Source organism: Pipra filicauda, unplaced genomic scaffold, assembly GCF_003945595.2.
Source record: "Pipra filicauda isolate LSUMZ 115617 unplaced genomic scaffold, ASM394559v2 scaffold5_size6683894_pilon, whole genome shotgun sequence".
Classification (NCBI taxonomy): Eukaryota; Metazoa; Chordata; class Aves; order Passeriformes; family Pipridae; genus Pipra; species Pipra filicauda.
Window position 1 is genome coordinate 133,418 of NW_024104754.1, and position 27,079 is coordinate 160,496.

General features: G+C 34.5%; 1 protein-coding gene across 1 annotated transcript in view; it reads right to left on the bottom strand.

The window, feature by feature from the left end:
* Positions 1–1,543: 1,543 nt before the first annotated feature.
* The window catches only part of LOC120324597 (sodium channel protein type 2 subunit alpha-like), a 74,895-nt gene continuing 49,359 nt past the window's right edge, over positions 1,544–27,079 (bottom strand). Inside the window, exons 18-27 of the mRNA XM_039388008.1 lie at positions 21,459–21,576; positions 19,432–19,586; positions 18,034–18,207; positions 13,324–13,446; positions 12,784–13,065; positions 10,279–10,332; positions 9,342–9,479; positions 6,243–6,347; positions 5,563–5,833; positions 1,544–5,187 (exon numbers count right to left, since the gene is read on the bottom strand). Of these exons, the coding sequence (XP_039243942.1) occupies positions 4,004–5,187; positions 5,563–5,833; positions 6,243–6,347; positions 9,342–9,479; positions 10,279–10,332; positions 12,784–13,065; positions 13,324–13,446; positions 18,034–18,207; positions 19,432–19,586; positions 21,459–21,576 (2,604 nt within the window). The 3' untranslated portion in view covers positions 1,544–4,003. The remainder of the gene's footprint in view (positions 5,188–5,562; positions 5,834–6,242; positions 6,348–9,341; positions 9,480–10,278; positions 10,333–12,783; positions 13,066–13,323; positions 13,447–18,033; positions 18,208–19,431; positions 19,587–21,458; positions 21,577–27,079) is intronic.

Here is a 27,079-nt window from a genome sequence, read left to right on the forward strand (position 1 = left end):
CTTAATATAGGTTTGGGGTATGGTTGGGGGATTTTTGGGGGGTGTGGAGGAGGGTTGGAGGTTGATGACACCTTCACAAAATAAAAAAGACTTACATTCCTGAAATAGTAACAGAGAGTAAAAAAAGTTCATTTCTGAGACAATTTTAAGGGAACCTTTCATATTAATTTTTCATTCTCTGTGAGCTGGGACAGTAAGAGAGTGCAGTGTCCTACTGTTCTAGGAATTCTGCTTAATGCTTTGCATAACGATATATGACCGATCCATTATTCTGAAACAATTGTCTTATATCAACAATAAAACATTAATTTATTTTATACCTGCAGGTTAAAGAGGAAGTCTGCAAGTCAGCTATGTCTTCCATAAGCTCTTTATCTTCAAGAAATACTGAAATAATTTCAAAGAAATATGAAAGGATACAAATTTATTCAAATATATACACTTGGAATCCAAAAATACATTACTCTTTTTGTAAAGGACCAAAAAGCTAAGCATTTGAGACACGAAAAATGGAGAGTGACTTTAGTTGGATCATGGGTTCAATAAATATAACTTTAAAAATGACAGAAATGTTATAGGGTAAAATGATTTTGTAAGTGACCTCATACACTTCTGCACACTACCAAATTCATAGAAAAATTACCACATAAATATTTTATGCTTATTCCACACAGAATTTTCAAGTTAACTACATACCTGTCCAGTACTGACTTACCTTGTTCTTTAAACAGCAATTTAAGAATAATTATTGTTAGAAACTAGGACAGTAAAACACTAACTATTCTGGATTGAAAAACCCCCACATTTTAATTCAAATCAGACAGTTACTAAAAACATGCATATTGTCCTTCAAAGCACAGCATTCTCAAGGGTTTTTTTCGTGGTAGCTATATTGATCCCAGTATACAGCAGCTACTCTTTACAAAGAAATAAGAACACACACAAAAAAGCATTAATTACCCCATGCACAGGTCCAATACACACACTGTGTCCCATATCCTGCCACCTGCATGCAGTAACCTCTTGCCAGGGACCATGTCTTTTAGGTCTGTAAAGGCATCAGTTACCTGACAACAACTGTGCCATGGCCATTAACACCTCTAACAGGTCTTTTTCCATCCTCTTGGCAAGTATGGATTTCTTGAGCAAGGATGGAACTAAAGTGACTCCGTTATGCCCTCATGGGGTTATTTTGGTGACACCATCACCTATCCCAGGGTGAGCTGTGTCTACTGGATCAGCTGTGGAGTCATCCTGCATTGGACTTGACTAATAGAGAATATCACTGGTCCACTCAAAAATTTGACACATAGTTAGAATGGGTTTCTTTTCTGAATTCTGGAAAAACTTCTCTGGCCAGGACAATATAAGCACTTCACTAGATGGTGACAAGTTGATACAGATCTAAGTCATGAAGCAACGTGTGATCTAGACGTCTAAAATATATCGCCTCACTGCCAAAGAGGTTCCCCCTTTATTCCACCAACCATTACTTGTTAATCTTCATAAACTTCATACAATAAAAACACAAAGACTAGAATAATTCCATAAAAAGGTTATCTTTATTCTTTTGGGTTGTTAGCAATGCAGTCATTTTCAGTAAAACAACTTCCTGCATGCAGTTCATCAGAACAATGAGCCAATAATTTCTATAAAAGCAGGAGCCAATCTATATTCTAGAATAAAGAAGAAATGCAAAGTATTTCACTGCCCATTGCACAAGTTCACTGTTCATCCTCATAAAAGAAGATTTTGAATAACAAATTATATTTAAAGCATTTCTTTATGCAGTATGTACCAGTAAGCAAAGCAGACAGTGTGAGACTAACTCTGGGGAAAGCAATGTTTTTATGACTACGATTACCCTGAAAATTAACAGACCGAATTATCATTAAAAAAAAACCAAACCCTTTTATCTTTTTTCACGTAAAAAGACCTACTTACTGATCAGAAAAATAACTGTACTGTTCATTTCTTTTTAAATTATTCCTTATTAAAATGCTATAAAAAATAATTAGCAGAAACTTCCAATTACCAATTTGCATTGTACCTTAGGCTTCCCAAAAGTAAAGTGTTAAAGACAGACATCAAGAAAAAATAATAACAATATGAAGATATGTGTAATTTTTTATAAGTATAAAATGCTATAAATTAAAACTATTTTCAAAATAACAAGAATAGATCAATAGATATATATTATAAAAGTTTTTCTAGTCCCACATTTTAAGCCATATATTTGTCCTGTATAGTCTGATAATTTACTGCATATTTGCTGATTACAAAATTCAAACAAAATAAAATATTTAATAGCAGCAACTATTGCTTACTGGTATGAGGAATGATGGTCTTGTCGAATAGTTTTTTTCTTTTTACCTCTCACATGTCTTCCCATCTTAAACTTTAACAGCTGTAGCATAATAGCAGCAGGCATGCATCAGTTAAAGCTTCCCAATTATTTGGAGTATTACAGAATATATCATAATATCTATTGAAATTTAATAAGCTAACTTACTAGGGTACATATGTGACACATACAGAGTAATTAGGTCATTGTCTCTTTGTTCAAAAAGATACCACCGTGTAAACAACCGATTAAATAGCAGAGGATTTTACTTACATGTATAGTGTCAGCCTGGATGACAAAAAAAGTCATCTAAAACACGATGCAGGACAAAGCTGATGTAAGTACATCAACTCAGCTTTCTATAGAAGATTGCATTACAGTGGAAACCTGATTAAAGTGCCATAGGGGGTGTCAAAACCACCTCTGACCTATTTATTTTGTGTCTCTGGCATGATCCATCCTTCCAAAGCATAGAATTTTAAATCTGAGGTATACATTAAGGGAGTATTTGTCCCCAAAGGTACTCTGCTATCAATTTATTCACATAGCTCTGATTATTGTCCTAAGTGGGATATACTCATGAGAAATAAGAAGTGTAGAAACAGACTTTGGAATGAAGTATGGAAACTACTCATGATATTACAGGGTCTACCAGTTTAAAAAAAAACAAACTTACCCCTTCTTTTTTAATCTGTATAATTTCCTATAGGCACAATTTAGCATTTGTAGCTTTTCTGTGAAAAGAATTATTTGAATATCTCAGGAATTATGAAGCATCTTGTACTCTGAAAGGAACTGGGGTTTTTCCACAGTTTCATGATTTTTGGAATGGGAGCTGTGTGTAGCACCATTTATCTAAATCACTGTATCTGAAATGGATAGTATAATAAATGAAGAATTACTAAAAAGTATTAAAAATAAGTATATTAAACTTAAGAGACTAAGCTACCAACCCCTTTCCAGTGAAAATTATTCCCTTGTTTTATTTTTCTGATAAATTCTCTATCTAAACTCTGGGGTTTTTATTATAACTGCTGCTGATTTGATCTAGATCCTGAGGTTCAATAATCTGGAATCTTAGTTTCTGCATTTAGAGTTGGTTTCAAGAGAACTCTGTTCATATATGATGTTATAATCACATATTCTGGACATTTGTGTTCCTCTGCATACAGAGTATTACTTAGCATTTAGTATTTATTTAAATAAAAAGTATTTAGATTTTTTTATCACACTGCTGAATTACTGATAGCAGTGTGTGATTAAAGCAAATAAGATGACAAAAAAACCCTCTGACACACATGGAACACAGGAGATGAAATGAACTTGGTGGATACACTTATTCCACAAAAATACCTGCTTGTAAGGATTGGTAATTTTGCACTCCAATAAGGGTTCCTACAGTCTAAGTAGAAATTTTTTGTCTCCTCTCAGTTAATGACAGCTGATAATCAAAACTATTGTTCTGCAAGTTTTTTTCCCCGTTACAAATTGAGAGTTTACCAGTGAAGGGTCATAGTCTTGGTACAGGCACTGACTGTAGCAGTGGGTAAATATGTAAAAACTTGTCATTTTGGCATAATTCTTCAATAAGAATGCTACTGATAAAAACGTCATCTTCTCAGGCTTGTGAACATTCATCGTGGACAACCTCTCTGTCTTTTACTTTTTATTTCCTTTTCTGTCTTTTCCCTTGTCTTCTTTTTCTGATTTGTCATCTTCATATTTTTCTTTTTCTGGTTTTGTTACACTGTCATAAGAAGGTGGAGCTGTGGTGGATGCAGACATATCCACTTTCTCTGGAGGTGAGTTTTCACTTAGCTTACCAATAATCATATCTTTTCTGACAAGCAGATCAACTCCATCTTCCCGATACATAAATGAAAGTTTCTTTACTGCCTGTCTTAAAAGATGACGTCTGTAAGCACGCTGAATGATGACAGCAGACACTTCTTCATGTTTTCGTTTCAATGTGGTTGTAATTGGTTCATAGGAGACTTTAGAAGGATTGGCTGACATAAATCGATCTTCCATCTGTATTCTGAGGGCATCCATCTCATCACTTTCCCCCAAAACACGCTTTGTGAAAGCAAACAGAATGTCAAGGCAGTGAATTCTGTCACCACTCACCATGGGCAGATCCATTGCAATAAGCTGAATTGTGTTTGGTTTTGGTATATTAAGAGGAGGATCTAGAGAAGCTGCAAAATCAGACAATTTGCTATATTCTATGAACTGTGTTGCATCAGGATCGTATTTTTCCCAGACCTCATAGAACATCTCAAAGTCGTCCTCGCTCAAGGGTTCAGCGCTTTCCTCAGTAGCAACACCGAAGTTCTCCAAAATCACAGCAATGTACATGTTCACCACTACCAGAAAGGAGATGATAATGTAGCTGACAAAGAAGAAAATCCCAACAGAAGGGTTGCCGCAGTCACCTTTCACAGAGCTCCCAGGATGATCTTTATGGGGATCACAGTCGGGCTCCCCACTGTTCAGAATTGGGGCGAGCAAAGCATCCCAGCCAGCAGACGTGGTGATCTGAAACAGGCAGATCATGCTGTTGCCAAACGTTTCAAAGTTGAACATGTCATCTATACCAGCTTCCCTCTTAACATAGGCAAAGTTGGACATGCCAAATATCGCATAGATGAACATGACCAGGAAGAGCAGCAGACCAATGTTGAACAGAGCAGGAAGAGACATCATCAAAGCAAAAAGCAGAGTGCGGATTCCCTTGGCGCCTTTAATGAGGCGCAGGATTCGACCGATTCTGGCAAGTCGTACAACTCTGAACAAAGTGGGGGAGACAAAGTACTGCTCAATCACCTTAGAAAGAAACATACCTGTGAAATAAAAGAATAAAATTAAGAGAATAACTTTAACACAGATTACATTTTCCACAATAAAATGTGAACAAAACCCAACTGTAGCTTTGGAATCAGTGGAAGACTACTGGAGATTAAATTTTATCTGCTATGGGTAATTTTAGATTTTTTTCCCCAGTACTCTTAGAACAAAAAAAAAAAAGCAAATTCTAGAAGTATTAAAACTGACACAGATCTATTAAGAAAGTTACTACTCTCAAGTATGTTTTTTATTTCATAAACAATCAAGAGAATTTAAAATTAAGTAACACCTCTGGTTTGCATAACTCGACAGAGATAAAGCATTAAATACATACCTAAGTATATTTCATTTTGAATATAAGGATTTCTTACCTACTATTGAAAGAATAACAACCACAAAATCAAAAATATTCCAGCCAATGGTGAAGTAATAAAAACGGAGTGAGAATATTTTGAAGACACATTCTCCAGTGAAAAGGACAACAAAGACCAAGTTAATCCAGTGTAAAATATTTTGCATCACTTCACTCTGGTCATCTGTTTCTATCATCATTGTGACCATGTTAAGACAGATGAGAACCATAATGGTAATGTCAAATGCTTGTTTTGTTACAATATCAAACACCAGACCTTGCAATTTGTTCTGAGGGGAGAAAAAAGAAAATGTGATAGTATTTTGTATGTAATGAACAACCTTTTCCTCCCTCCTATTTCCTTTTTCCTCCCCCAAAATACACAACCAAGCAAAAGGCTGGAAAATCTAAGAAAAACACTGTCCAGTAACTTCCTTAATTGCCTGTTCTAAGTTTTCCCCTGAAAACCTACAGGCTTATATTTCTTCAGATTCTTTGATTCTCTACTTCGTCAGGCACAACAAATATGAGATTTTTCCTGCAGAACAGACACATGTACATGGTTCATTTCAGAATGGACAGATAACTTGAATTAGGCCTAAACCCTTTTAGACTCAAGGAAAAATTTTTTTGATAGTTAATGTACTGCTGCCATTTCTTCCCAAATATAGATGATAGAAGAATAGCACACATTCTTACCACGGGTCTAGGTATAGGTTTTTGTGGTTTCTTGGTTCCCAGCTTCTTCATTGCATTGTAATATTTCTTTTGTTCTTCTGTCATGAAAATGTCTTGACCTCCAAGGTAAAATAATAAAAAAAACCTGATTACAGTCAAGGCTTTAAATCCATTAATTCACAGCACTGCAGAACATGGTTTTAATGAACCCTTTATTCATTCTTACATATTGTTAACAAAACCAAACATAGGAATTATTTCAAAGATAGTTAAAATCTCTGATGAGTTTTGAAGGAAAAATAAAACACATTAAGGAACAAAGAAACGCCCCAGAGCTTCTATCTATTTGTTATTTTAAAAAATACATACATGATTAATTCAAGTAAAGAAGTATGAAAAAAAACCAACTTGTAAAATATACATTCCATGCATACTTAAAAATCTAGCATTATAAACTCCACATTGTAAATTAATCTATCAGAAATAAAAAAAGCTTCAAAGGTACAAAGATACACTGCAAGCAGATATGCCTTCAGATAAAACATGAGGAGAAAGCAATTAGTGACTTTACTTTTCAGGATGCACATTTTACCATTTCAGTACAGGTATCTCAGTTCAGAAGATAGTACTTCCACTGTATATATATATATATATACATATATATATATGACTTGATCAACTCCCTATATTGTACAGAGATCATCAGAAGCATGAGCTTAGTCTGAGGTTTCTTGCCTGAATAAGAGGACAGCAGTCTGAATAAAAGACGACCTACACTGGTATGTGTAATACACACATGGAAACGCTTGACAGAAATACAATTTATATTGACAAGTAACTTGTTTTTTGTTTTCATGCATTTGTTTGTAAGTACATTCCAAGTATCTATGATGTCAAAGTAGTGGTATTTGGAAAAGAATTTCAGAGTCACAGGCCATTCTGTCGCTTTGTCTCACTGACTTTGTCAAATGTCGTGTCAATCTTATTGACAAAGTAATGATGAATCTGGATGAAAATGTGCTTGACTCTTTCAGCTGTGGCTATATATAGACAGGAAGATTTAGAAGTCAAAAGAGACCCTGTTTAGCATGCTCTCCTCATAAGTCAAACATTCAAATAAAATTTATTTCTTAGAGAATAAGGGTTTTGGAAGAAAAACAAGAAATGAATTTGCTAATTATGGTGGAAATGTGATATGACTGTCAGGAGATCTTACCCAGTGGGAAATAATAATAATAAAAAAAAACTATGAAGAAACTGGCACTGAACTGGGGATTTCTTCTGCTGTCTCACTGATGTAATGGCTATCATGACTGAACAAGTCATCCTTGTCTCAGTGTGCTGTCCATAGGGAGAATATAGGTCTCAAGACCGGATACCCTGGAGGATTGTAAGGGTTAGGAAGTTGACAGCTAGCAGAACATTTCTTTCCTCATGGGAACTAATGTGATCAAAGTAGGATGCACACAGGAACCACAGAAATGCACACAGTTTAACTACACAGAGACAGTATATTGCAACATCAAGTCTTTTCCCATTCATATTCTGACAACATTGCCCAAAACGAAGCGATCTCAGTAACGTGAAGACAGAACAAAGACCAGAAAAATGCTACTGGGTAGTGATCTGGACACTTCTGTGAGCACAGGTGCATCTACAAATTCAAAAGACAGATGACTAATGTTTGCTAGTTAGCTACATGAAACTGAAGATATGAACATGCAGATAGAATTTTCCCCAGCCTAATTGTATCTGCAGTATTTTACTTTCTTGGTGACAGTCACAACAGCTACAAATGTACAAGGGGTGGGTACCACACTGCCAGAGAAAGTCCTTTAGCAGGAACCCTTCTCTGCCTTCTGAGTCATAATGATTTCAGTAGACAGTGTCTGCCAAGTGAACTTAATAGAAAATCACCTCATTACTGGGTAAGGCCACCTTGTTATGTATCGACAGCCAAAAATGCCAATAACCTCAGGTTATATACAAAAATGTATATAACCTCAGACTTGCTCTCCAAGGATGAAAAATGGAACCACCTTCCTCCTAAGCAATGGATGGACCTGAAGTTTATTCCAAGGGAGGTGCAAACATCTCGGAGGATGAAGATGCCACTAGGTTTGGAACCACAAACTCCTCCTCTCTATTATGTGGGTCTGCAGACAACAGTCTTAGAGGATCTGAAGAAGCAATATAGGAAGCTGCATACTCCAATCTAAAGTGGAAAGATTTACTGAAGTTTCTACTGCAGTAAGTCTAGCAAGATCTTTTTTCAGTATAATGAATCATTGACAAACCATCTCAAATCACAAATGCAGAAATTATGTACAGCCTTGTTATTACTTAGCTCAGTTAAAAAAAAAAAAATAAATCAATATTCCAGTACGATTCTGCCCCAAATGTGCACAGAAAAATAAGACTATTATAGACCTTAGGCAGCATTTATAGTTTAAATAGCAAGGACAGTTTAATTTGCTATCATAGTCTGCATTTTAATCTATCTAAATGCTCCCAGAGTTCTTGACACAATTCTGTGTTCATCTGAATAACAGAAACAATTTTAGTTGAAAAGAAAACCTACATATTTTCAAATGTCATCAGTTTTCTTTCCTTTGCAAACTCACTACTAATTCAAGTTTGCCAACTCTCTCTAGTCTTACAGTACAGAGCAGTCAATTTGTCTGTATTAGTGTCTGTAATTGAGAAGGCCTTCACTGTACTGCTCTATCTCCTTATCAATTTTGATATTTATAGTTTTGCATATTCTCTTCATTCCTATCATTTATTTGCTTGACTTAAATCATCTGCATTTTCACAAAGCTTTATCTCAGCACTGTAAGGGTAAGGAAAAACAAAGATGCAACTTTCAGATGTACAGCATATCACTGGGCTGTAGAGGAATGTTGACAACACTCAAACACTCAGTGTAACTGTAAATTACTTCAAATGCCTTGAAAAGAAAGTACTATTATTTCATTATACTGAATAAACAGAAATCTTAACAGCTGATTTCTTTTTCTAAATTACTATGAGAAGTTTCAGACATATTTATCCTTGCATACATTTTCTGAGTGCTCAGTAACAATGAAGTGTTGTGAAAATGAAATATGTGATACTTATCTTCTTCTTTTGTTGGTTGAAATTATCTATGATGACACCAATAAATAAGTTTAGGGTGAAAAATGATCCAAAGATGATAAAGGCAACAAAGTAAATATACATGTACAGGCTTTCTTCATACTTGGGCTGTTTCTCTGCCTATGTAACAGAAAAACAGCAACACATCACAAATAACAGATAAGACAAATCACAGTATACCAAGCAGGAACAGAAGTGGCATCCAGATGGACAGCAACTCTGCCAAGGGGGTAAATTCGACTTTTTTGAAGCATATCCCACACTTGCCTTATATTTCAACTTGAAAATCCATTTAATACAGATATCTGTAACTGCACACACAGACCTGCCATTCTTCCCCTTCCTGTCTGTCCTCTTTAATGACATTTGACATTTCATATGGGTACTGCTAAATTTGACAGAAACATGCAAATCTTAAAACGCTCAGAAGCAATTCAGTTCCTACAGACTTTATGCAAATCAGGAGTTGGATAGAGGAGAGATGCAAACAAATATCAACATTAAAACAAAACCAGGCAAAATTTAGCCAGTTTATTTTTTGACATCATCAGAGTCTGCAGCTATTGGTACTGCAGGGATGCCACTAGACTATTTGGGTTATTTTTGAAGACACAGGTAAAACAATCTCAGTGAGATAAATTAATAGGAAACCAGATCTCATTAGTTTTGAATTTTCAGATGAGTTATTAAATGAGTAATACTTTATGTGGATCTATGGCTATAATTTTTTTTTACCTATTAAAAGTATATGCACTTTGTAGTTCATAGGTTTATATAGGAAATTTATCAAGGTTTCACATTTTAATTTTTTATATTTTAGTTCATTTCAACTGCCATCCAAGAAGCATGACATCAATCGTTTATTTGTTTTCACTCAGTAAATTTTATTTTTACTCAGTAGATTTTATATTGCACTCACTTCTGTAGAATCAACCGCAGCGTACATGATGTCCATCCATCCTTTAAATGTTGCCTAAAAGCAAAATTTGTTGATATTTTCTATCAAAGCTTCAATTTTGCAAACATTCTAAATAAAACAGTGTCTTCTGCTATGTATTTGCACCCACAAAAATAAAGAGAAATATTAAAAGTCTGGTAGGTTACAAGTGAAGCATTCACAGGAAGTACTGTACTGTGGAATACTTCTCCCTAGTTCGTAAAACACTGAATAAATTCTAGTCTTCAAGGAAATTCATATAAACTCTCTGTGAGATGAGTTGCAAACAATATCTGAGCCTACCAGAGAGACTGCAATTTATAACAGGACTCTCAGTTCTAGTTTTCTGACTCCCAAAAAAAATGGAGAACTTCCCCAGAAAAAAAAAAAAATAAGCCACCATTGGTTGGCATTTTTCAGACAGAATATGGAAATAGTCCTAGAAGAAACTCCAAAAGGTAAGTAGTCCCAAAAACTCTTGAGAAAATAATAGAAACACAGAATGGTTTGACTTGGAAGGAACCTTTAAAAATTATCTAGTTCAAGCCCTCTGCCATGGGCAGGGACATCTTTCACTACATCACATAGTTCCAATGATGGGCCATCCACAACTTCTCTGGGCAACCTGTTTGAGTGTCTCACTGTCTTATCGTTAAAAAAAAGTGAAAATCTTATTTATATACAATGTAAATCTACCCTCTTTGAGTTAAAATACATTGCCCTTTGTCACTATAGGCCTTGGGAAAAATTTTCTCTTAGCCTTTCTTATAAATCTCCTTTAAATACTGAAAGGACACAATAAGGTCTCCCTAGAACCTTCTCTTCTCCAGGCTGAAATTCCTAACTCTCTCAGCCCTTTCTTTTTCCCACACTGGGAAAGGTGTTCCAGTCCTCTGATTTTTTTTCCTGGCCATCCTCTGGACCCAGTCTAAGAGGTCTATATCTTCCTCATACTGGTAAGGCCTTGTAAGAATGGCCTGTATGGGGAGAACCACCTTCTCATCTGTTGGCCAAAATTCTTGTTGTCCAGCCCAGGATATGACCGACTTTGCAATCATATCCTGTGCAAGCACATATTGCCAGCTCATGTCCAATTTTTCTCCACCCGTATTCACAAGACCACCTCTGTGGAGCTGACCTCAATTCAATCATGCTCCAGTCTGTACTGATACTGGAGACTGCTCATGAACCAGGTGCAGGATCTTTCATGTGGCCTTCTGGAACTACATGAGGTTCAACAACCTTAGAGGCCTGCTGAGGTCCCTCACGTTGGCAACCCCTCTAAGTATCAACTGTACCACTCAATTTGGTGTCATCTGCAAACTGCTGAGGGTGCACTCAATTCCATTGTTCATGTCCTTGGTGAAGCTCTTAGATAGTATTGGTCCTAGTGCAAACCTTTGAGAGACACCACTTATTACTGGTTTCCACTTGGACATTAAGCCACTGACTGTAAATCTTCCAACACAGCCATCCTTATCCCCCCAGTGGGCCTTCACCACACTTACTCCTTTGAGCAATGATACTGAGAGCATACAAGGTGTGAATGGTATGTTCACTGCTAACATTACAAAGGTGAACTCTATATGCAAGATATGTTACACTGCCGTTCTCTAAGCAGGTAATTTATGCCTAGTGCTATTTAGCAACAGCTACTGCTACTCCCTGAAGCAATCAGATGATAGCCTGCTAGCACAATACCAACTTCTAAATACTACCAGTTGGAAATTTGTAAAGACAGAATAGTTGCCAATTGCTTATGAGCACAAAAAAGTTTCCACAAGCATTTTGTCAATATTTTGAATATATATTTCTGTCTTATTGGCTCCAATTTACAGACGCTGCCTCTAAAAGAGTTTTGTGCTTATAAATCTAACACTAGTAAATTCTGCAACTGTTCATCTAGAGTTTAAAAACAAGTTAAAACTTTCTCCAAAAAAACTCACTTGGCAATAATAGACAAATGACTGGAGTACAACTAGTAATAATAATAAAAAAGAAAAAGAAGAGTGAGGAAAAAGTGAATTCAAAACCTTTTTTTAAGGTTTTAGATTTTTAGCAAACTAAATCGTTTGCTCTCTTCTTGTTTGAAGATCAGATGAGCCCTACAATGTACATGACTACCATGATAAAAATCTTAGTCAATATGCCTTAACAGATAAAGCAAATCAAAGGAAATTAAACCTAGGTCATTTTTTTATCTAGATATTTTAACTAGACGCTGTTTCTCTGTAGAACTTGAAAAGGTACTAGCGGCTGGGTGCCAAGGAACTTTATATCCATCAGGTAAATAAGAGATATTCCTCCTCTTCCAAAAAGGCCAGAGAACATATCAGATTTTTACCATAAGCATCATTAATTAGCTTCATAGAACAGAATTATAAAATCAAATCCCATATCCATTAATATATTGTAAAATAGCACTGAAAATTATGGAATTAAATGTTACTGGTACAAAAAATAAAGCTGGAAAAATTATACACTTACCACTTGAAGCAGAGAAAGATAACCAATTGCAACATTATCAAAGTTTACTTTCACATTTTTCCACCGAACACCTCCAGTAGTCATGTTAATTTTTTCACACATGCTTTTATTACTGACTTCCTCTGGTGTGAATGTCTCATCATTTGTGGTGTTAACACAGTGATAGAACTTGCCAGCAAACAAATTTACTCCCATGATACTGAAAACTAGCCAGAAGGTAAGACAAACCAGAAGCACATTCATAATGGATGGGATTGCTCCAGTAAGAGCATTCACAACCACCTAGGAAATAAAAACAAAAAAAATCCCCATTTTTAAAAAAACAACACAAGGATTAATTTTTCTAACTCTAGAAAAAGATTTTATGTAAAACATTACATGGAAGTATTGCAAACAGAAAAGGACTAACGCATGTAATACAATCACACATGCTACTGTTGGCCTTGTAAAAAGACATGCAATTCAGTGTTCCTCAACGATTTTATAATTAAGTGTATTATTATGGATTTTTTTTACACATTATTTCTTTTTTTTTCTTACCCTCATGCCTTCAAAGCGTGACAAAGCTCTTAGAGGTCTCAAAGCTCTTAATGTTCGGAGGGATTTAATTGCACCAAGGTCTGACAAACCAAGGGCATTAGCTACTAAGCTAACCAACGAGACCTGGAGGAAAAAAAACAAAAAGAACACTTTTTTACTTTTTTTTTTTAGTAACTTCAAAACACAAATACCTCGAGGATGAAAAACTTTGATCTGGATATTGTGGAAAAAAAGTTTCCAAGGTCCCTAATCTTCCAGCAAGAGTAAATAAAAAAAGAACAAAACATGAGAAAAATTCGTGTAACATTGCATGTAAATTTCAGAACAGCTTAAACAAGAAGATAACAATCTCTCTAATTTTCATCACACAGTTTTAGTTAGAAGAATGCATATCATACTTGTGCAAAATGAAGGGTAATTTGGACAAAAGAATTTGAATAGAAGTTCAGCTTCCCAATAAACTCAGTATATGCTTGAAATGTATTGAAAACTTAATCCTATTCTACATGACATATTACAACACTAAAGAGTGCTTTATTATACTCATGATAAAATGTGAGCCAGCAGTATTTGCTTCTGCTAATTTGCACTTAGAATAATCCACAAAATAGTTGGTATACAAAGAACTAGTAATTCATATTGCCTGCTGAAGAAGACAGGCTTGGAAGTGTCATATACTCAGTCAGACAGGACTTTAATATGAGTGACTTCTAACTGTATGACACAAAAAAAAATATCAATGTCAATAAGATTATCTAAAAGCAGTGCACTTCAATGCATAGACAGCACTTTCCTGGAAGTGGAGTTATGACAGAGTTAATAATTTAATCATGAGCTTTGCTTTACCGTCTCTTCAGACTACTGCAATCTGGCTATTTAAAAATCATAATATCAAATACCAGAAGAAAATCTGTTTACCTCCATTTGGTAAAGAGCATTGTTTCCTGTGTTTGAACTTCAAAACTGAAGTTAAAAATTTTAAGTCCAAGCGTGATTGAGAAGCTGGCAGATTTGTTTTAGAGTTATCTACCTTAGAGCATTGAAATGAATGAAACAATGGCACATAATAAAATAGACAGACAATGAGGAGAAACTGGCTAATTTTCTTAAAGATAGCATGCAATGGTTTAATATAATCAAAGGTGATTTTTTAAAAAAAATCAAGATTTAATTTTTGTTTTGTTAATCATACAAACTTGATAAAACCAAATTAACACAGGGAATAACTGTGCAATACATGAAATACAAGTGAGTGATCGCTACCTGTATTTTTGAAATAACCTGTCTAAAACTTCAGAGAATTCAGCCACTATAGTAATTATAATTAGGCCATGTAGTTCAAGAGAAGAAAAATTAATTAAACAAAAAAAAAGGAAAAAAAATTAGGAGAAGATCCAGAAAAATAACACATTCACTGAGTGGAATGACCTTTGTTTATGCCACTAATCTGATTTCCTATACAAACTGAATTATAATACTCAGTTTCAGAAGATTGTGCCCTCTTTAAATTCGAATGCTAGACAAACATTTAGTATAGAAAGCATTAATCCTTATGAATCCATCAAGACCTTAAGATCATTACACCTTCAGACTATAATTCTATGGAAGTTACAGAGAAAATGTTTCAAGTATTCCTGTCAGATAATCATATTTTCTTAGGTAATGCAGTCATTATATTTGCATTACAGGAAAGCCTCTTCCTGCAAGATTAGTGCATCTCTACTTAATAATGCTATAGTTTCATTTCTTTGAAAATTATGATACAATTTAACACATTGCTTTTTTCTGCTTTCTTTTTTTGGAGGGGAGAAAGTAAGGATAGTTCCTCTCATCACATGGTGCTGAAGGCAATGAAAGCTTAGTTTTTCTGGTACCATCTGTGGATGTGGGTCTATGTACATACAAGCAATTTCATTTAAAAAAAAATTTCCTCTTCTTCCTTGTGTCTGACCCTGGTTTGGACAACACCTGACACCAGCACTGAATTGTCTTCCACACATAAAATTGCTAAACGCAACATTTCTGCGATGTAAAATTAGCAAACTATTATATACTTCCACTGACACAAAGATGTATTGTAGCAAAAAGAAAGGAAATGTAAAAAAACCACTGCAGTGGTACATGTGAGGCAGAATCGCAACCTCAGCTTCATTTCAACTCTCTGCTCTTGTAACTACCAAATACGGCAGGTTACCATAAGCAGGAAACATCTTATTTTGGATTTGTTAAACTGTCTCTGTTTTGGATAATTAATGTGCCTTGAGATTTCCTCTTTAACAGTATTACTTTTGAGGAAGAAAGGATTTAATCCACAAAAATTTTCGAAACCTTTATTACAGCTGGATTAACAGCTCAAAAGCTGATTTTCCTGCCATTTTCTGGTGAAAGTCAATGACTTTTTTCCTCACTGAGTCTTCCACCCCAGATCACTGTCTCTTGTTGCATTTACACAAGGAAGACTTCTGTAGATTTCTTTCCTTTAAGGGTAGTTCAAGCAAGCTGCCAAATACTATACAATCCCATATTTGTTCTTTTTCGTAAAATCATTTGTACTTGCACATAGAAAGCTGAGCTAAACCAGCATTTGCACTTGTTTTGGGGCTAATTATCCTTTTCTGAAATCACTATGAATAACACAATGGAAGAATTTCTGTTTGTATACTCTGAGTTCTTTCCCAAATAGGGAACAGCTGGAAAGTTCAGACTGATAGGTACAGGACAGTTTGCCTAAAACGAATCCGTAAAATGTTGCCTCATTGTGATAATTTAATTTGACTGGTACTAGTATGGCAAGTTTTTTCAATGTTTAGCTAGATAAAGGCACAAGACAGGAAGACAAAGCAAAGACAGATTCAAGTAGTTGAGGGCAGCATACTGCCAGTTAACTAAACCACTAGGTAAAACGGTCACAGTAAGAGAAAAAGTTGCTTGCTCCTAGCTGAAAACAATAACAAGTAAATCTGGCAGTAAAGTCAGAAAAAGCTAAGCAGATCACAACTGACTTTAGGGATGAGTTTCCAGTCACACACACTGGAAATGGACTGCTAAGTAAGGCATTCTCCGTTCAAAACTGAGTATCAGCCTGAGCTGTCTAATCTCACTTTGAGGTTCGAGCGAATTGAAACCTCCAAAAGTGCCATCCAACATAAACTGTTATATAATCTGCTATTGCAGGGTCATAAAATGCAGACACTGGAAGCAAAAGATTAAGACAGCTACATGACAGCACTGAAATCACTCAAAAAGGAAGAGCCCGTACCTATCCATATGGAGATATGGTACACTTCACTTGAAAGCATTGATCTTAAACACAATTCAAGATCAATCTTTCCCAATACAGGCTTGTACAGAGATGGTAATTCTGAATACTACTTAAATATTACTTAATTAGTAATACATTTATTTATTTATGTTTAATTTTCTTTCATTTTCACCAATTACAACTCTAACGGATAAAAAAAAAGCAAATTTAAGTATCACAAGGTTCTGGAAACTTTCTGTCAGTCTCATTTCCTGTTAGGATTCTAAAGCATTGCATCAACAATTTTACGTGAAGACAACAAAATTGATCTAGATGATTGCTGCTGATTTTCTGCTAATTAAAAAATTGTTATAATTTTTCATTTAAGTTACAATAAAGAAAAATCAGAAGCCAATGGTATTCATAAAGAAAGCTGATAAAAACACATAATACATTGAGCCTTACTCAAAGACAGTCCTAACTTTTTTTCCTTTTGCTTGTTGAGGGTATTTCGCTTTGGATAATTTAATCTTAGGCAAAGGGGATAATCTCTTATACTTTCTAAGTTTCTTACAGATCAATACATCTGTGCTGGGAATATGTGTTGACTTTGTACTTGGTGTAAATTTAATTTGGGTGTTCACAACAGAAGAAGTGGAGAGAATATGAAAGGAGAAAGCAGAAAACTTTCCCAGAAAGACCATGTGTTATCTCATGTCACTGAACTAGTCCATTTGCTCAGAATGTGGATTCACTAGAAAGAGAGCACAGTTACACGAGGAAGACAAAAAGCACCACTGGTGCCCTTCCCTCCAAAAAATCTACTTTAAAAAGAGTATTAGGTAAGTTTCAATTCTACTGGTAGGAGAAAAAATTTCTGTCCTAGATTCCAGATACCATCCAATTAACAGAGTTTTCTCTTGTCCATTTGTTGAATTTCCACTCCAATGTCTTCGCAAAGAAAAAGAACTCCTTTAAACAAACACATCATGCAATATCACTAATTTAATTAATTTCTTTGGCGTGAAATTTCAACACTAGTTTTTACTGCTATTGTTGAAGAACAATTCTCCCCCACACTTCTTTGCCAGTGACACATTAAGCTCGGGATCAGCTGTCCTACTGTCCTACTCCATATTCTCACTTTAATTTCTCTTTCCTTCCTGTGTCTGCTTCCTCCTTCTTCTCTGTCACCATATCCAGAAGACTGAAGTCAAACCAGTTAACAGTCCTCACTTACCAGTCGGAACCAGAGTAGTAAAGCACAGAACACATGGAGTCAATGATGGCACAAGGCCAGATTTAGTTACTCACCACGTAATTACAGTGGAATCTTATTCACAAGTATGTAATTTTCTGTTCTTTTAAGCAAAATTTATATTATTCACTGTATACATATCATATTGGAGCTACAAAAAAGGATCTGCCTAAACAACAAAAATAGACTACCTAGAAAGTATAGTACCTACATCAACAATCAGGAAGTCCAGCCAGCACCAAGCATTAGTGAAGTAAGTCTGAAAACCATAGGCCACCCATTTTAGCACCATTTCCAGAATAAAGACGTAAGTAAAGATTTTATCAGCATATTCCAGTATGATTTTTACAGTCTTGCGCCGTTCAATATTTATATCTTCAAAGGCCTGTGAAGAATGGGTTATATGTAAGTCAGATATCGAAAAGTCTTTGCAAATTACAAATTAAGCCAGAACTGAATTAAAACAGCCAAGTAGAATCACTTTCAACTTGAGATATTTTACCTTGAAAAACCAGTATGAGTAGAAACTACAATCGCATTCTTTCTGAGGTTTAGATTTTATCATTGTCTGATAATGGAATTATAAAAGAATGTCTGAAGTTGCCAAAAAAGTTTTTAGAAATTTCAGTAATATTCAACGCAGAATTACGATTTGTCACCCTGAAAAGCCCAGTCAGGCTCAGTCAGGAGGCAGTCTCATCATTATATTAACTCCAATTAACCAAAGAGAATAATGAGCTACAGAGACCAAATATTATGTTGCTGACAATCTTTGCTGAACAAGGTGCTGATGGCAAGGTTTTAGTAGTGGCAGGCTGTAGGTGTGGCCACTGTGAGAAGAGAGCAGGGGGCTGCTTTGTGCTGGCTCCAGCATGGACCCAACACTGGAAGCAGCTGAGCCCAACAGTAAAGCTGGTGGTGCGTCTGGGATTGCAAAACATCACATGGCAGCATGAGGACTGAAGGAAAAAAGTGAGAGAAACTACCCTCTAAACATCAAGGTCAGAGAAGGAAGGGACGTGGTGCTTTAGGTGTTGGAGCTGAGACAATGACAGTATATACCAAATCCTATGTCAATCAACAACCAAAACAAGTCCAAACTCTGTGAAGGACTAAATGTCACTAAGAACAATATAAAGGAATTCAAGAATTCCTATGTAACAGACTAGAAATACTGAAACTAAAATTATAGCAAAAAAATAATGAGAGCATGATGAATTTAGTATCTATACTGCTTTTGGGGACAATTTTAATTTGAAGTAGAAAAATTGCTTCCTTTATTGCACACCATTTTTCATTATTTTTATAATTTCTTAAAGAAAGTTTTTATCATAATCCTTTTCATAAACACACATACATTACCTTGTATTATACATTACCTTGTATTATACATTACCTTGTATTATACATTACCTTGTATTAATCAAAAATTCACCTGTAAAATTTTAATGACTTATTTTAAATGTAATATCTGAAGTAATCTGAGAATTCAGGTCCAAGTTCTCTTTCAAGACAACTTTGTATTTTTTTCTTAATGAACACGTTATAATATTGCCTTTGATAACACATTTTAATAGGTACCATTCCTATGGCTGCAAGCTTGACTTACCAGAGCTCCACTGCTGAGAAGAATCATGAAGACAATGAATATTTCAAACCAGTTGTGTTCTACTATCTTGTAACAGGTTTTTCGAAGGTTCCACCAGATTCTTCCTTTTGTGCTTTCCATACTGCCTTTACAGCATTTAAACTTCCGTATACAGCCTAACAGTACAAAAAATATTTTTATATGGTAAAATGTTTATTATTCTGAAAAATCAAATGATTCTTAACTAGCTCCTGTTTCAAGAAGTTCAAATTACTTCACTCTGCACTTCAAATTACTGCATGCTACTTAAAGCATACCTACTTTTCTCAATTTTATTCTTTGGATGTAGGAAAATTTGCATGTACACAGTTTTTTCTCTACTCTGATGCTAGCTACATCAAGCTTATAATAAAGGAGAGTACTCTAATTGAGCTAATTTTCATTTACAAACATTTTTAAAATTATTTTCAACTTATATACAGATAATCAAAGAACACAGGAGAAATATCAGGGAGCAGAAAAGAAGAGCATACACAGCAACTTTCACATGAACTAGTTCAAGAGTACAGAAGTTTCTTTTAAAAGAAATTTTGCTTCTCAGCTAAGGTTCAAATAAATCACAGACATAAACACTAATTTATTACACTGAGGAAAAACTGCTGCTTCAAGGGCTAACTAAGGATACCTCTTTCATGACAGAAACAAATGGTTTAACTGGAAACTGTGAGAGCTTTCCCATGTGATACAGATTTGTGGCAACTTCCACACAACCATCCACATCTACCATGGGGCCTAGAGGCATCATTTTCAATGAATATCAATATCTGCTTAGCCAATAGTAGCCTCCTGAATTCTTTAAAAATTATTAACAACATAAAAGCGTAAAGAGGTTGAAACTACTTTAATGGGTCCCAAATGCATTCTGGGTTTCCTGTGAGTGTCATTAAGTTGATATGTTACAAGTAAGTAAGTTACACTATGTTTCATCAGCTCAGATAAAACACCTACCACTGTGAAGAACATGGTTAACCTCACCTTTAACTAGCCAAAATGCTTACATTATGAAAAAAATAATCTTATGCCCAAGTACTGATAGATATCACATAATATAAGGATAAGGAAGAATTGTAATATAATGTTAAATTATTTGAGAAATGTACTTTTTTTTTTAACTAAGAGTTTGATATAGTCAACGTAATCCCACATTTAAAAACAATTTTGTTTTTTTAAAGATGAGTAAAAGAATACTTCAAAGGATAAGATTCCTAGCCTAAATCAAAGGTGTCTTCAAAATAGTAAATCAGAAAGCATGGACAGGAGATTTAATCCTGGAACATATTTTGTTTTGAATGATTTTACCCACAACTTAAAAGGAAATTAAAATCTTAATATCGTAAAAACTGAAAATTCTTTCCTACGTAGTAAATTTCAATAGTCCCCTAAAGGATATAGCTATATAGAAATAAAATGAATAAAAACTTCTAAGGACATCCAAGTACACTGTTAAGACTTCTTTACTTAAATAGCACCACAGGATCTCATTCACCTGTTGCATCCCACATTATACTTATGTGCCCTCTCACTCCATTAATAGTATAATGTCAAGATAATAACTATTGTTTGAGTCAAACTTTCCAAAATCTAAATCACCCCCTGGATTGCTTTCTAGCACTAAAAAGTGACTGTGAGTAATCACATGACTATGGTTTAAATTTCTCAGTGAAGTGAACCTTGTGGAGGGCTTGGTCTTGCAGATTTCACTACTGACAATGTAATTCAAATCAACAGAATTACTGATGGCTGAGAATCAGTTTATAGAATTCTGCCTATTTATTATTTTAAAATATCATAAATGATCACATACACACATATTTATCTTTGCATCACACAAATGGCTCCACGGACTTCAGCACAACTATCTACAAAAGACAAAATTAATCATATCCTAAGACTTGACAAACTAGGATCCAGGGCTGCTGTAGCCAATATCTTCCCTGAACTGCAAACAAGCAAAATGTAACTTCTAACGCCAAATTTTATTTCCATACCTTCTGTAAAGCAGTCCTGTAGTTCTGATGCTTTTTCTGGTTCAGTTTCAGCTATTTCATCTCCAAAGACAGCTAAATTAACTGTACTTCCTTCAGATGAGCTGGAAAAATTTAACTTCTGAAAATAAAATTCGACAACATTTTTACTTTACTAATATTTACATTTTTAGAACTGTAATTAACTTTAGGCATGCAACGCTGTGTACCAGTAATAATAAGAACAATATTTGTCACCAGAAATACACACAAACACCCACGTGTAGCAGTCAATGCTGTTGAAATGTGCATAAATCATCCACTTTCTACCCAGATATTGCAAGACATATCATGTAATTTTTCATGAAATTTCAGAATTTCTAGTCTAAATATAGTACAGTGTGATCATTCATCAAAGTTAACTGTTACCAAGTTGATTTGCCGATACATATTCTATTTATTTTGTTTTCTACTATTACTTTCTTATACATTTCAACTGGCATTAATTTGCATTCTTTTTTGCCAATGCACATATGTAGTACATTGTGCATTCTGAAACTACCCATTACTCTGGTACACATACCTGTACAGTCAACACCCAGGAATTATTTTTTTTGTTTTAATAATTAAAATTACAAAAGTCACATTAGTAGAAAAAAAAAAACAAACCCAAAACCAAACTAAAACAAACAAAAAACCCCCAAACCAACTCAAACAAACAAAAACAATTAAAAAACCTCCCCCAACCAATAAAAGAATAAACCTTAATTTATTTTTTTATTTTGTAATCTGCCCGTGTATTGCAAAGTCCATAGTCTGGAGATTTTAAAGGAACATGTGGTGTCCTGTACACTTAATCTCAAGTATGAGTACCAAACTAAGTCAAAGTAGTTTTGGCCACAGCATTCTCTGACATTTTATAATGTTATTATCAAGAAGTATAAAACATCAGTAATGAAGTCACACGAGTAAATGTCTGTAGGGAATGATGTAAGCACACTTTATAAAACAACCTTGGTTTTGTCAAATCAACACCATTTTCATTAATTTAGCTAGACTTGCATGATTAAGAGATACTTAAGATACAAAAGCAGACAAGTTACTATCCAATCAAGTTGTATTTACAGCTCAATTGTGAAACACGAAAGGACAAAATTATTTTCAGTATTAAACAATTTTTTCATGTTTTTGAAAGACAGAGACAATACAATAAGTAACTCAATATTCTGCATTTACTTTTATTAAAAAAGGTTTTGTTATATTGCCTACTTTGCTGCTACTTTTTTAAAAACTGATTATCTGGAATAGAAGGCCCATATTGCTCATGTCTACTGTAAACATGTCTCGTCATTTTTAGTACCATTAATTTTACAATAGCAATATTCACAGCAAACAACTATTCCTATCTAATTCTTCTGAACCGGAGGATAGCACTATATGCCCTTCATAATTTTATTAATATGCTGCTTTCATCATTCCATGACATAGCATATATATTGCAAAATGTTGCAGCGGTGGCGGGTAAACTGAAATTCTTAATTGAATTATAAATCAAATGATTAATTTTAAAAAATATATTTTTTAAGAGTACAGAAGTTTTGTGTCATATTGCTAAAAAAAATTAAAACCAACATGAAGTACCCTGGGTCATTTTAACTGTAAGCTCAGTGAACTGTCTGAGCAGATGACATGAATTCAACTGAAAGAATGAGATGAACAACCATAAATACAAAAGGAACTGAAAAGAATCAATGTGTTTGGAACAAAAAGTTACTTATCTCCTCTAACTCACAGTAGAAGAATCAGAGACTAGAGATTTTTTTAAATTTAGTTTTAATTAAGAATAGTAATTTTCTTGACTCCAGAATCAAATTAGAGATTCCATGAACTATTTTGATATAAACCAGGTAGTCTGGTTAGTGACTTTGTCACTAGTGTGACAGTCTTTCACTAATGTGAAAGTCTGTTTTCTATGGACAGTATAGGATATAATCCTATTGCTTGAAGAGTAACAGATTTAATTAAACATTGGTTCTCTTTTTTATGTAGGGTACCCATATTTTTCACTAAGATGCAGTTATCAAACAACAAAAACCGAAACAGAGAGAGATCATAAAAATATTATGCATAGAAGAGCTTCCTGTTCTAATTAAAAATTTGAAAGCTAGTTTCTTTGCTATTTACAAAGTTTGCAGAAATCTAACTGATTATAGGAATCACTCCAGGAGGGGGACTTTTAGGAAAGACAGAAATGTTCATCCTTTACCTTCTGGGGAATTAGCTGCTGCTCAGTTTACCAGACTGAGGTAAGAAGGCCATATTGTATGTACACTAAGCACTGGATTGAATGGATTAACTGACATACTCAAAGTTGATTAGTGATCTTAATGTTTGCAAAGAATCACTAAATCATTTTTGTTACAGAAAATTCCCTCAATACAACATCCTTTTTCTTTTTCACTGTTGGCGGTGAAAAGCTATTCAGATTTTGAATACTTTAATTTTTTCAATATAAATATCTCCTGTACTGTTTTAAGGTCATAATTTGATGCTTATGATCTGGCTGTATTTCTGAAGGATTCAAGGTATAATAGCACAAATATTTGCAAGAAAAATGTTACTACTACTACTACAAATTGTTCCACTGAAGCTCCAAAGCAAAGAACAAACATATCAGCAATACAGATGTTAAGAGGAGGAATAAGAGGGAAAGATTGTCTTGCATAATTTAAAAAAAAAACAAAAAAACCCAACTCACTGGATGACTGCACTGCATACTCTCATATTTCCATTAACTAAGGATCTCTCTCTCTTTTGCTTTTTAATTTAAGATCACCAAGTCTCTTTTTGCTGAAGAAGAGGTAAAGCACTACAGTAAAACGTGAAAGACAATTGCTGATAACAGTGCTTTGGAGAACATGGTTAGGAACCTCTTAGAAAAGAGGATCCAAAAACATTATTATGTAGAAACACAAGAGAAAGCACCAGTGTTGGATCTTTTGATATTCCATCTATTGGCTATCTGCCTAGTCAATCAGATCTATTTTTAACAGGAAATACTTCAGTTAAAAAAACCTCTCATTTTTCCATTTAGTGTCAACTATTAATTAAACAACAAAAAGTACACAAAGCACATTTTTTGTAATCATCATGTTGAGTTATCACTGAGTAGGGTACTCTTCAGCATAATCACAGTTAGTAAAGTCACTTTTATTGGGATCTTTTCCTGAAAGAATAAAAGTAACCATGTCTACAGTTAAAGCGTACCTTTTAAAGAAACCAGAAGATTCTCCATAGAAAATACTTTTTTTTCAACAAACTAAACTCAAAACCTACTGCTCCTACTCTGTAACTTAGGAAAAAAATGGCGTGTGTATCTATTAAAAAAAGCATCATGTTATTATGCAATGAAGGGTAAGTAAGACAAAGTGATATTCAGATGATTACAAGCTCCTGCTTTACTGGTTTGTGTGCTGCTCTGCACTTGTCCAAATTCATACCAGCAGAAGCTTGAAGCAGGACCAGTGTCACATAAACAATATCCATCAAATGAGACTAATTCCCCCATACTTGGGACCACTAGGATGGGATACTACCACATTCTTCTCTCCCCTATGTAAGTGCCTTTTCTAAAATGGTTTGGAAAAATCCTTACAAAGACATTTTTACATTTCTTCTTTCTGAACAGCTTACAGGCCCCTCTTGAACAAAAAAAGTGAGGCCTAAATCTTTCCAATATATAAAACAGTGCCACAGAATACACAAAAAATAATGCAGGATTCCACAACGAAACCATGTAAACAAAATTTGTATTTGGAAAAGGAATACCTCAATATGACAAAGAGAGGAAGTGCCCAACTATTCAAAAGAGATCATCAGGAATAAGAAATACATAACTTGGTACAATTAAGGTTTGTTTTATAGTTCTGGAGTTCCTGAATTTAGAGATTTGGTAGGCTATTAGTTCGTATTTCATCTATTTAACAATTGTTTTACTTTTACTCATATTCTGGATTTTCCTATTTTTATATTTCTTCTTTGTTTGAACTTCCTTATTTATATAGTTATAAAAACCCCAGATATATTTAGACAGCTACACAGAAACCTACACAGAATTTTTGATTGAAATTATGTTTTAGGTCTATCTTCATAAAAATTAAGCAACTGGATTAAGTTCACAGAGAAATAATTACTGACAATGAAGAACAAAACTTACATAAATGATGCCCTAACTTCCAATCTTACAGACATATACAAACTTTGTGAGTAGTTTGTATCATTACATCCATATCCAAAGAACTATGCATATGTATAAAAAAAAGTTTGATTATCCCTAGAAGTGTATCTTTCATCCTATATTTTAGCTTCTCTTATATGAGAAAACTGGAATGTAAATTATAAAAACACTGTGAACAAACACAAAACAATTTATATCAAAGATATAAACATTTTAGCATACAGGTAACTGTATATATGTAATATTACAGAGGCATTGGTCAAATGAACATGCTCAGAAAATGTTCATAATTACACGACAGCTAAAAACATGGTACAAGAGATGACAGAAAACATCATGAGGACTATTCATTTTCATAAAATCATAGGTTGTTAACCTCTTTTAACCTTGAAGTCTTAACACTTAATTCAGTTAACAATAATAAAAACCTACAAAGCATGCAGGTTATGCCACAGAAGTAGTACAGAAAATACCAAAGATGTAACAAGGAGAGAAGAACACGTTGGTGTTGCCCTCAGTCATGCTGTGATGTGGGTCATGGGGCTCAGCTTACAGAGCAGCTGTGTATGTTTCCACTACATTGCAACATATGGGGGAAAATATATTGTAGCTGAGTAGCATGCAGGCCAATCAATCTCAAAAATGACCATATACGTATGATTTGTTCAGGTAACCTGTGTAAACATGCTGACACGTTGCTCTGCCTGGTTAAAAAGCACCAGATCTGCATTCGCCACTGATCCAGCTTTATTTCACTCCTGTGAGAAGTAAGAATGGTACGCAATGACGTTAAAACATGGTACCCTTTACGTTGTTTGAGTTCTGGAAACAGAAGTGTGGATTCCAACTGAGTAAAAAATGTGTTTCCTAGATATGACACACATTTGCAAAACATCACATTTATAGCTGTGGATTAGAGCTTTAAGCATACACAAAGATATAATGGAAGAGGTAAGATTAGCAGAACATCTGAAGTTCATAGAGGTATACTGGACTTGGGCCTGAACATAAAAAACACCCCACAGAAAAACCCACCAAACCACCACCAAAAATCCTTTCACCCTCAAATTCCCCTCCTCCAAAAAAAAAAAAAAGCCCCAAACAAAAAAGACAGACAGATACACCCACGCTGTGTATACTACAGGTTTAAGCATCCTTTAAATAGTAGTAACTAGACCTTTAAAACGACAGAAATTTATTTCTCCTTGCATTTCGTTTTCAAGGTCATTCCTGGTCTTCACTAGGTGCTAAATATGTATCTACTGTAACTTTCAGAAAGAAGCTGCGGGCAAAACAAAACAAAAAGTAAATCATACCATGTCAAACACGAAAACTTCTGCATAAGCAATTTTTCCCACAAACATTAGGTTTAACTGCATGACTTTAAAAAAAAAGTTTCAAACAGTTT